The sequence below is a fragment of the Tiliqua scincoides genome, chromosome 11, assembly GCF_035046505.1.
Source record: "Tiliqua scincoides isolate rTilSci1 chromosome 11, rTilSci1.hap2, whole genome shotgun sequence".
NCBI classification, from domain to species: domain Eukaryota; kingdom Metazoa; phylum Chordata; class Lepidosauria; order Squamata; family Scincidae; genus Tiliqua; species Tiliqua scincoides.
Window position 1 is genome coordinate 24,422,241 of NC_089831.1, and position 12,157 is coordinate 24,434,397.

At 49.5% G+C, this 12,157-nt stretch overlaps 1 protein-coding gene across 2 annotated transcripts; it reads right to left on the reverse strand.

Moving 5' to 3' along the window:
• Positions 1 to 718: 718 nt before the first annotated feature.
• On the reverse strand, positions 719 to 12,157 carry HINFP (histone H4 transcription factor). Of its 2 annotated transcripts, none has more exons than XM_066639355.1 (10): positions 12,105 to 12,157; positions 9,153 to 9,329; positions 6,701 to 6,927; positions 6,084 to 6,195; positions 5,319 to 5,471; positions 5,107 to 5,184; positions 4,891 to 5,011; positions 4,077 to 4,215; positions 2,668 to 2,792; positions 719 to 1,774 (listed from the first exon to the last, which is right to left on the reverse strand). In XM_066639355.1, exons 1-10 carry the CDS (start codon positions 12,109 to 12,111, stop codon positions 1,300 to 1,302), a joined length of 1,614 nt encoding a protein of 537 aa, XP_066495452.1. In that variant the 5' UTR covers positions 12,112 to 12,157; the 3' UTR covers positions 719 to 1,299. The 2 variants fall into 2 exon arrangements, with proteins under 2 accessions (XP_066495452.1, XP_066495450.1); XM_066639353.1 differs by having other exon boundaries at positions 12,083 to 12,140.

Consider the following 12,157-nt stretch of genomic DNA (forward strand, 5'->3'; position numbering starts at 1 on the left):
GCGTGAAATATTCAGTGCCGAAGGGCCCCTCCCTCTGGTGGGAGAAACCATCACCCCTCCTACTTCCACAGATGCAGGCAGAAATTCCTTCCCAACTGATACGGTCGTCGATGAAACCTGGTACCCGAACCCAGAACCTGAAGGCACATTATCCTGTAAGTGCAACTCCAGGTCACTCAACCTCTTCTGATGCCCCCCCCATACCCCCCCATTCAAACAGAATTGGAAAGGCTGTACCTGTCAAGTTTGACCCAATCCCTTTCCCTCCCAGAAAGGGCCATGGCAAACACTGCCACCAACTTAAGAGCGGTCATTTCTTTTATTGTTTTTGCGTAACACAAACTCCGAAAGCCATGAAGCTGGAACCCCAATGTGGGGCACAGAACGCTCAGCAAGAATCGGGACCCCTTTTGGCAACGTCTTCGGCATGCGGGTGCCACTGCAGCCCACTGCTTCCGGTGCTGTTCAGGCAGCTGGAAATGACAGATTGCTGCTGGCTCAGGCTTCTCACCCTCAGAATGACAAGGGGAAGAAGAGCCAGTGGACAGTCCATGCTGGAGCTGCCTTGTAAGATTTTAAAGACAGAACAGTCCGGGAGAACCTGATGTGCGGAGAGCAGGTGAGGCATTCCTGTCCACGCAAGAGACGTGTGGTGCCGCAGAAATCCAGACTGAGTACAAGCCGGGCTCCCAAAGACATGGGGAGGATGATTCTGACATACAGCAGAAGGAAAAGGGGGTCTCCACATGGACTCAGGCAAGGAAGGATGGATTCGGACACCCTTGCCATCTGCGGTATGGGGGCACAGGAAGAAAAAAGTTTCTGATGAGGAGGCTGATGTCTTGCCAAGCAGGTGGCTTCACATCAGTCCAGGCCTTCTGCATCCCTGGGGGTGGGGGGGAAGTCTTGAGACCAGGGTGCAACAGCACCACCCGCCTTCCTAAGTGGCCACCTTGAGAGCTGGTCCCCGCCCTGCACTCTGCCCACATTGGCAGCCAACTGCCACCTTCCCTTGTCAGACCAGTCGGCTGCAGAAGGCGTAGCCCAATTTGCCGGAAAAGGAGCGGTAAGGATAAAATGAAGGGGTGGAGACTATGAAGTGCTGGCTGAGGAAATGAGAGTCCCTGGCCCCTGATCCAAGTGGCACCAGTGGCACTTGGCTCTTGCAATGCGCATCAAGGATGCACAGGGAGTCAATGCAAAGTGCTGGCAATCCCAGACCAGCCCCTGGCGGCAATGGGGGGAGGAAGGGCCTGGAGTTCCATGAACAAAACAAGCAGGGAGACGCGGCCAGGAGCTTCACACAATCTGGATCCCCAGCTCCTCGGCCGTCTTCTGCAGCCTGTCCATGACGTTCTCCTCCGGCTCTGCAGTGAACCGGCCGGGCGCTCCCCCCTGGCTCTTGGAGGGTGCGTTGGCCATGACGTAATAGACAGTCTCATTCTCCCCGCGCTCATTGGTCCTGTTCACAACTCGGATGATGGGGCTGGACGGGGCACTCGGTTCTTGATCCGGGCCTGCGCCAGCATCTTGCAAAGACGGATCTGGTGGAGGGCTGGCCACCTGCGAGTCCACTTCAGTGGCTTCCTCCGTCGAGGGCTCCAAGATGATGCCTTGCAGGCTGCCTTCACCCCCTGCCAGCACCACGCACTGGGCCGTGTCGTCCAGCACCTCCCCTTCCTTCTCCCGGTCCTTCAGCAGCTGCTCCGTCAGCTCCACACTTTCGTAGCGCACCAGCTGCAGCCGCATGTAGCCATCCTCGTGCTCCTTATACCTGGGCGGGATGGAACTGGTTACCTTTTTCACTGCTAATCACTCCACTGTAACACTGTGTTCCCCCCCCCAGCCATTTTTCCCCCTCAAAAAAACAACCTATGAAGGGACGTCACATGGTTCTGACAGGGAATTCTGGGGGCAAAATGGCAGCTGTCACCTCCCACTGCTGGGAGGAACGCCAGCAAGTTTTGCCTCTCACCCCAATTTCTGCCTGTGAACAGGGGTGCTGAAATGGGGGGGGGGATATCACCTCAGTGCCAGTTTGCAGTCAGTGCCTACCAGATAATGCTGAGATGGGAATGGTGAACCTGCAGAGAGGTGAGGGACACATTGGGAAGGTGTCATGCTGCTTCTTGGGCAAGTTGACACCATGATTCTTTACAACAAAATCTCACTGCAAGGTGAGAAAATGCTGCCCACTCTGCATGGCTTAATGTAACAAGAAGTGGGTCAAACTTCAGCCAGGGAGAAGTCAGCGATCATGCGATGCCAAGCAGGGCTAAAGGTTCCCAATTGCACCACCTGGTGGCGTTTCAGAGTTCTCCGAGGTAGTCTTGAGAGAGTGCTGTGGCTTGCCTTTTTGCACTCCCTGTAAAGTCACTATTCCGTAACTAACTGCTCCATGAAGAGTTTACTACCAGGACTGGCACCTGCCTGTGCATCTGGGCTCCGGGCTTAGATCTACAGGGGGCACTCTGAGAAGGGGGAAGAGGTGCAATCACGATCCCCTGGACTCTAGCAAGCACAGCCTACTTGTCTTGTCTACTTCTCACTAGCGCCACTATCCTTAAGGATGCAGTGACCAGGGGGGCAGTGAGGCTGAGCCCTAATTCCTCTCCGTGGTTGCTTGGTGCAGCTAGTGGACATAAAAGGCCCTGCCATGTCACACACCTGAAGCGGGGGTGGCCTGAGGGCCACTTGAACTGATGCTTCTTCCTGAGGTGGACAGTAAGGTTGTTCCCACGTGTGAAACACTTGTCGCAGACGTGGCATTTGTACCGGGGCTCTGAGTCACCCTGGACACAGGGAGAGAGAGAGAGAGAGAGAGCGCAAATGCAACTGTGCATGATTTGAGTAAAAGGGAACTGTCTATGCATCAGATCCACAGAGTGTCTTTTTGGATAACTCATGAGTGGGCAGCCCCCAGAATGCCTTGCAGGGAGCTCCACATGCAGTGCGTGTTCCCTTTCCAAACTTGATCTAGAGAACTTATGCCCACTTTAAGTTAATTAGTTCCCCTCTTCACTCAAAATAGCCCTAATCCTGCAAGAAGCACTGCTGGACCCCAACACCAGCTTAGCTTGCCTGTTCAACCTGCAGAGTTCCTCCTTCCTCCACTCTCCCACCAGCAGCTTCTGCAGCCACTGCAGCAACACTTGGGTTCCCAGCAGCTCCTGGGCATGGCAACCACACACCAGTCTCCAGCAGTGTCAGTTCCAGCAGTCCATCAGTCAATCCATTTTGCCAGTCCTTCCTCTTTCCTTCTAGCTCCTACCTTCTGCTCTCTCAGCCTCTCCAACTTCCTTCCAGTCTCTCCAGCCTCCTTCCTTCTATATCCACCAACTCTCACTGCTCCGGGTGCTGCTTTTATCCTTGAAGACCTTGTTGTCTCTAGTGACTGCAACTGTGCAGCACACCCACTGCAATATAAGGCCCTAGTGTTAACCCCATGTGTGTCTGCCACAGCAAGGAGACACTGAGCTCCTCAAGGGATCTAGTGTGTTTCCATTACACTGTGCTTCCCCAGCACTGGACCTCACTGCATGTCACTGCCATAGATATAAACTTGATGTACAAAGGTTGAATTGCTGCAGTTATAGGAGAGGCTCATTTAATCTTGACTGGCAAGACTTCAGAGGCACCACGTCAGGTTTCTGCATAACTCTTAGCCCAGGACATTTTCAAGTTTACAGTGTGAAGAACGTGCCAGTGCACAATATCTGGTGAAGGGCCATGGCTCAGTGGCGCAGCACAAGCTTTACATGCAGAAGGTTGTGGTTTCAATCTGTGGAAGGGCAGAGGAGGAAAGAAGAATGACAAGGTCTCCTGCCTGAAACCTTGGAGAGCTCCTGACAGCCTGTGTCAACAGTACTGACCGACATGGGCCAAGGTTCTCATGCAGAACAAGGAAGCTTCCCATGACCTCCCGCCTGATCCAAGCACATCTGTGTCCTTTGGCTGAAACACAGCTCCAGGCTGCTTTTGGTCTCATCACAGGCCACGTCTCCTTGGAGAGTTCTGCAAAGATGCTGGGACTCTCTTCCGATGACCCAAGCCCTTTGCTCCCCCTCTTTCCCTACCTCGTGAACCTTCTTGTAGTGCAACTTGATGGAGCAGAGGGACCGGGCGCTGAAGCTGCAGGCCTCAAACTCACAGCGGTAAGCAGGCTCTTTGCTGTGCGTATCCAGGTGCTTCCGCAGATCAATGAGGTTCTTACAGCTGAAAAGAAGCCACAAGAGAAAGGCTTCAGGGCTCAGCTACAGACCCCAGAAAAGAAGCGACGTCCCTCAGTAGCAACATGTCCAAAACCTGGGCTGCTTGTTTGGGCTTTCAATGAAATTAGCCCCACTTTTCTTTTTAAACCTTAAAAAAAAAAACAAGTGCAGGACAGTTTCTAGAATTAGAGACTTGCTACGTTTCTCGATAGTGGAAAATGGTGACAAAACCCAGTGACCAAAACTGCCTGCCTTCAAGCTGGTGTGTTTTCCCCAGAACTGGACAGTCAGCTATAACACATCAGCCCACAAACAGATATTCATTTGCATATTATCTGAATTAAAAATGGCTGTTTGTTAAAAGTTCACCCACCCCTCCCAGCTAGATGGATAAGTAGATTAGGGACTTGACAGAGCAGCAACTACATCATGTTGTGTAACCATCTCTATGTTTCCATTCTGACACAGCACAAGCTTCTTCATTTCACCAGCCCAGCTGCAATTCCCAAAGTCTTAAAAAAAAAAAAAAAAAAGACGACAACCTGCCATTTGCTTTCAAAAATATGAAGACCCAACTGCCTTCATCTGCTGCACCACACTTGCAAAGACTCTGAGGGCTTCTCCAAGCTCAAGGGCCAGCACGGCTCCTTCCGCCCTCCCCCAGCCAGTCTCTGCTCACCTGTGGTCACAGTAATTGCACTTGAAGGGCCGCTCCTCGCTATGCCGGAAGCGGATGTGGTTGCGCAGGGAGGAGGGCAGAGGGCAGGTCATGTCGCACAAGGGGCACTTGTAGTGGTTGACTGCTCAAAAGAAACCAAAGGAGAGGTTGTCACAGGGTGGGGTGCTGGGGAGGAGCAGAGCAGGGCAGTGGGCACACAAAAGGGCTGCGACTCACCGTGGTTTCGCATGTGGTCGCGGAGCAGCCTCTCTGTAGCAAACCTCTTGGAGCAGTGGGAGCACTGGAATCGCTGCTCTGTAAAGAAACAGGGAGGAGGTGGGAGACAGAATGTTGAGGGACAAGACGCAACCAGGTTGCAACAGGCTGCCCTTGCCATACACCCCTCATTCCTCCTCTTGCCCTTCCCCACCAGCTGCTTCAACACTCACGCTCCAGAGCGGTCTGCCGGCGAATGTGATCAAAGAACTTGGTGTTGTTGGAGAACATCCCGCCACAGGTAGGACAAGCCACCACCTTCTCCTGCGTGTGGCTGCGCAGGTGTTCACGTAATTTGCATCGGCCTTTGAAGGTGCAGTCGCAATCTAGACCCGAAGAAGACAATGCTGGTGCAAGCCCCAAACACTAGCAACACCACTTGGTGCACTGGCAGAGAAAAATGCCTTGATCTGTCTAAGGGATGCCTCATTGGCACACTCTTGGACTGGGGACGGGACAAACTTTCTAAAGGCTTCATCAAACAAGCAAACTTTTTTGTTTTTAGCGTGCATATGAAGGAAGGTCTTAACATTCTACCTGGGCCAAAAGAAAAATCAAATTTTATGTGAATAGTGAATTAAATATTGCAAGTTTTTCCATTTTCCCTAAAACATTGTTTTTCTCACCCCAGGAAAAAACAAACATTATGTCAGATTTTTAACATTCTGGAAGACTTTTTCTGCATTTGGAAATTGGATGCAACAGCAACTGACTGAATCAATTTGATGCACATATGGTGGTCTTGCCCTGAAGCTATTCAGTACTGAAGTCTGGTTAGTCTTGTAATCTATGCAAAACAAAAGTTGTGACGCTTTCTGGATTTAAAAGAAAAACAAAACATCTTTCCCCTGAAACTTCAGGTCAAAGAAGTGGTTTAGGTCGCTAATACAGACACACTCTTATTCCTGACTGCACTCGTCGAACAGATAACACCCCACCTTTCCAGCCACAGAAGACCACGTGATTCTCCTTCCCAACTGCCTTGTATTCTGAGCAGAAGCTGTGATCCTCCACATGCCTGTAGAACCACTCTGGGTTATCAAAAGCTCTCTGATGGGAAGAGGAAGACATTACAATTATTGGTCGCTGCTCCATTCATACATAAATCCATACAGGTTTGGGACCAGCAGCTAGATTCCTTTGAACCTTAAGAAAAAATAATTTACCAGGAAGTCTTCAGAGAGAGACTCAATGAAGTGAAGAGCAGGAGGCATTTCTGGTGGACCTTCTACAATTATTTAGAATAATACTGTACTGTTCCAGTTGACAGTGGAACCACTCAATACAAACTCCTGCTCTGCTTTTTGCTCTGATCCAGTGCAGTGGATCAGAGCAAAAAGGGTGCAAACTGAAGAAGCTCCTTCAAGTTAAGTGACTGCTGGTTTGGACCATTTGTTTTGGTCACATTTCACTGCCTACCTCTAGGTTAGCTATGAGTTCCACAGTCTTCATCGCCTTAGAATCTGGATGCTTCAGAACCTCACCTGCCAAAGGAAGCCCACTAGGTAGAGGCCATTCCTGGAAATACCTGCTCTCTCTGCACTGTGTCACTCACCTCACAATACTCCCAGAGGCAGAGAAAGTTCTCCTGGATCTCTGGGATAATGTTCCGGCTCTGGAAGTCCAGCTGGCAAGGCGTCAGGTCCGACTGGCTCTGCAAGGCGTGCAGTCCCCACTGCTTCAGCTTGGTGTGGTAACAGTGGAAATAAACGTGGCGGATGAGGTCTGCAGGACTCTCTGGAGCACAGAAGCCACACTCTTGCCAAAGGCAGGCATATTCTTCTGAAACACAAGAAACACAGAAACGTCTATTTGGGGCAGGTGACGGGTTTGCAGGTCCCGGGCATGAATGCTTCTGAGGAATTATCCTCCATAAACGAGATGGGGCACTGAAAGCTTTTTCCCCTCCACAGTATCTCTCTCTATTCTGTGGCAGTTGTTATTCCCTGAATAAAGGGGGAACACACTGGTTCTTCCTTCTCACGCAGATTCCACCCTGGGATGCCTTTTGAGAAACACAAATCACACTAACTTGAGAGCAGGACTCCAAAAACAGGAGGTGCAACTCGACATTTTTCAAACTTTAGAAAAGAAGACATGATTTGATAAATTTATTGAACATGTATATGCACAAGAGCTACCTAGAAATTATACTGAGTTCTCCTGCCTGGCTCCTGCACTCCCTATCTACTGCTCCATACCTCTACCTTGGTCCTTTGATCTCCCCACCATTATTTCAAAGTAGGGATAAATGGACCCCTAACACTGAGATTGGCAAAATACACACACACCCCCTTGCAATCCCAGGAAATTCATGACCCACACTCTGGCAAATCCTGAGTATTAACCAATAGTGTTATCATCAATACCAACTTCGTTGCATGCCCATTCTTGATAGCCGACACCGTCTTTACAGAAGTGTTTACAGGATGATCCTTCTGACAAATTCTTTCCTAATTAGAGTAAGCCAATGCAACTGTTGCATTGCAACTGATCTGCATTGACTCGGTCATGTCATGAGAATGGATGATGGCCGGATCCCAAAGGATCTCCTCTATGGAGAACTCGTGCAAGGAAAGCGCCCTACAGGTAGACCACAGCTGCGATACAAGGACATCTGCAAGAGGGAGCTGAAATTAAATCCGGATAAGACAGAGGCTCTCCTGGTTCGGAAATCCTCGATGCAGGTGCTGGATTATCAGCTTGCTCTGAATGGGGTTGCACTTCCCCTGAAGGAGCAGGTCCGCAGCTTGGGGGTCCACCTGGACTCGCAGCTGCTCCTGGATTCCCAGGTGGCGGCTGTGGCTAGGGGAGCCTTCGCTCAGCTTCGGCTGGTGCGCCAGCTGCGTCCGTACTTGGATCGTGCAGACCTGGCCACGGTGATCCATGCTACGCTGACATCGAGGTTAGATTATTGTAACGTGCTTTATGTGGCGCTGCCCCTGAAGATGGTTCGGAAACTGCAATTAGTGCAGAATGCGGCGGCCCGCGTGGTCACTGGAGCTAGGCGGTTTGACTCGGTCAGTCCGCTTCTCTGGGGCCTTCATTGGCTGCCCATTCGTTTCCAGGCCCAATTCAAGTTGCTGGTTTTGACCTTTAAAGCCCTATACTGCTCTGGGCCAGGCTATCTTAGAGATCGCCTACTCCCGTACAATCCGGCTCGTCCTCTCAGGTCTTCAGAGAAGGCCTTTTTACAAGTGCCACCACCCAAGGAGGTTTGTGGGGCGGCGGCAAGAAATAGGGCCTTCTCAGTAGTGGCACCAACATTGTGGAACTCCCTTCCCCTTGACTTGAGAATGGCTCCCTCTCTTGAGTTTTTTCGGCGAGGCCTGAAGACCCTGCTCTTTAAACAAGCCTTCTGATTCCATGGCCTTCTTAACTTTTTTATACATCTTTTAGTTTCTTTTTACAGGCTGGATTCCTCTATGATTTGCTGTTTTATGCTCTTTTTATTCTGACTACTGTTTTTATGGCCTCTGTTAATGTGTTTTTAATATGTTTTTATCTGTGTTAAATCATGCTTTTTAAAACTGTTTTTACATGTTGTAAGCCGCCCTGGGGTCCCTTTCAGGGAGAAGGGCGGGATACAAATAAAGTTTATTATTAATTATTATTATTATTATTATTTGAAGGCCTTAGGAGTGGACCTCAACAGGTGGGAAACCCTGGCCTCTGAGCGGCCCGCTTGGAGGCAGGCTGTGCAGCATGGCCTTTCCCAGTTTGAAGAGACACTTGGCCAACAGACCGAGGCAAAGAAGGAAGGCCCATAGCCAGAGAGACAGACCAGAGACAGACTGCACTTGCTCCCAGTGTGGAAGGGACTGTCACTCCCAAATCAGCCTTTTCAGCCACACGAGACACTGTTCCAGAACCACCATTCAGAGCGCGATACCATAGTCTTTCGAGACTGAAGGTTGCCAACAACAATGCAACTGTTTTGACAAGAAAAAGGAGGACCGAAAAGGAGGTTCGATGTGACATTTTTAACCACACCCTGTGCCCCTTACCGAGAGAATCCACCTCGTCATCCTCGTCTTTGCCGTGCAGGTGCTGCTGTAAATGCTTTGACACGTGCTCACAGAAGTCCTCCATCTTCGAGGACACAAAGCTGCACATCTCCCATTCACACTGCAGAACCAAGGCTTCTTTATTGCCCACCTTCCCAGGAGGCATGGTAAGAGGGCCTGTTGGAAGACAGAGACAGACGTGCGATCCACTAAAGTAGGTGTTCCCAAACTTTTTCGCATCGGGACCCAAAAAACTTTACCCACCATTCAAGCCTCAGTGGCTATAAAGGTTATTTGGCTATAGTGCTCCCCCCCAAGTAGCAGATTGTTTAACCTTGATGCACATGGTCTAATCTAATTGTCTAGTCTAGTCCAATTGTCAGTTTTGTGACCCACCAAAAATTGAATCATGACCCACTGGTGGGCCATGGACCCACTGCAGTAAAGAAATACCGTATATCATATTCTGACGCAAGAGATGACTATAGCCAGTCCTAGGGATTTTAACTAGAGCCTCTAAAGTCAGCAGTTTTCAACCTTTTTCATCTCAAAGCTCACCTACAAGGTGCTAAAATTGTCAAGGCATGCCATCAGATTTTTGACATAAGAACATAAGAACAGCCCCAATGGATCAGGCTATAGGCCCATCTAGTCCAGCTTCCTGTATCTCACAGTGGCCCACCAAATGCCCCAGGGAGCACACCAGATAACAAGAGACCTGCATCCTGGTGCCCTCCCCTGCATCTGACATAGCCCATTTCTAAAATCAGGAGGTTGTACATGCACATCATGGCTTGTAACCCGGAATGGATTTTTCCTCCAGAAACTTGTCCAATCCCCTTTAAAGGCGTCCAGGCCAGATGCCATCAATTGACGCCAGACGATTGACAAGATACACTGCACTGCTGTTGGAGGCTCACATCCCCCAAATAGCCTTACTAATAAACAACCCTCCCCCAAACTCTTGCGGCACAGCTACAGACCATTCATGGCTGATTCGAAAATCACTGCTCTAGGAATTTCCAACATCACATTTTTGTTAGGAAAAACAAATCTTCCATAATCACTTCAGCCAGAGCCGGCAATCCTACACACAACCATCACTGTAGGAGCACAGCAGTTATCCGATGTCTGTATCTGCCCCTTTCCTCTGCTTCTTCTTCTTCTTCCTCATCACAGGACTATTTCAGTATTAAATTCTGACCACTTGCATCAAGGCCAGGCAAGGAACCCACATCCCTATTCAGCAAAGCACTGATTCCAGCCATCCACACACATGCCTCCTGGGAGTAAAGTCCCACTGAACCCCACAGGGCTTACCCCAGGGTAGACATGTCTAAGTTTTGCACTGTGTGGTTATTAATAAAAGATATGTAAATATTATCTACACATTACATAGGGAAATAAATACTACAATAAAAATTTTTGGGGTTGTTTTGCCTCCCCCAAAACACCCCCTCCTCTACCACCACAAGAAGCTAAGAAGAGCCCTGCCGAATCAGGTCAAAGGCCCATCTAGTCCAGTGGCCCACCAGATGCCTCAGAGAGCACACAACACAAGATACCTGTATCCTGTTCCAACTGCCTTGCAAAAGGCATTCAGAGATAGCCTATTTCTAAAACCAGGAAGTTGCACATACTCACCACATGCACATACCCATCAGGGCTTGTGACCTGTGATGGGTTTTTCCTCCATCAATCTGTACAATCCCCTTCTCAAGCACCCAGGCCAAATGTCATCCTGATGTCCCGTGGCAAGGAGTTCCACAGACCAATGACATGCATATACCCATCAGGGCTTGCGACCTGTGATGGGTTTTTCCTCCATCAATCTGTACAACCCTTTTCTCAAGCATCTAGGCCAAATGCCATCCTCACGTCCTGTGGCAAGGAGTTCCACAGCCTAATGACATGCACATACCCATCAGGGCTTATAACCGTGATGGACTCCTCCTCCATCAATTTGTCCAATCCCCTTTTAAAGGCATCTAGGCCAGTTACCAGCACCACATACTGTGGTAAGGAATTCCACAGACTAATGACATGCTGGGTAAATAAATATTGTATCTAAATAAACAAAACAACAACAGCAACAACAATGTGCAATTATACAGGCCTACAAAATTGAGGGTCAGAAAAGTTTTTCCCAAACTTTATGGTGGTTTGATATGAATTTGGGGTGCCGATTCCAAAAATGGCATCCGTTTTTCCCTATCACGTCTAGTTTTGGAGATATAGTACAGCCTCATTCGTGAATGGTTCAAGCAGCTTCCTCATGAGGAAGCTGCTTGAACCACTCACGAATGAGGCTGTACTATATCTCCAAAACTAGACGTGAGAGGGAAAAATGGGTGCCATTTTTGGAATCGGCACCCCAAATATACCCAGGAATTGGTGTAACATTTAAGGAAGCAAAATGCGTGTTTCCCTGTGTTGTTTGTAAATAGAATATAATTTAATAATATAGTAAATTATATGTAAATGTGCAATTATTTATATATTATATAGGAAATAAATAAAACACCAAATATATACCTACACACACATACCACACATACATACATATACACACACACTACATATATACACACACACATACATGTACACAAATACATACACACATATATATACATACAAGTTGTGTGTATTTATATACAGATAGATATAGGCATGAATTGTTATATTGAAAAAAGCTTCTCTTGACCTTTGCCTTTTGCCCCCCAAAGCCCCCTATACAATACCTGGCCCCAGAGCAGAGCTCCCCCAGCCAGCGCAAGGCCCCCCGGGCAGAGGTCCCCTCGCCCCGCCCGCCCTCCAGGGCCCCGAGGGACGGCGCCGGACCTCGCAGGGCCTCCCGCACCCCCCGCGCTCGAGAGCCCCGGAGCCGGCCTCGGCCCCCCGCCTGGCAGTAGAGGCTTCGGGGCGCGCACCAGGCCCCGTCTCCATAGTTACCGTCCATCCCCTCCAAGTTCCAGCCGGCCGCCAACTTCGCTCACCCGTCCGCT

Coding starts and splice junctions, on each gene's coding strand:
- HINFP (XM_066639353.1), bottom strand. Junction 6,196..6,700: donor GCCTCTGGGAGTATTGTGAG/GTGAGTGACACA, acceptor TCTTCCCATCAG/AGAGCTTTTGATAACCCAGA. Junction 4,216..4,890: donor TGCAATTACTGTGACCACAG/GTGAGCAGAGAC, acceptor GCTTCTTTTCAG/CTGTAAGAACCTCATTGATC.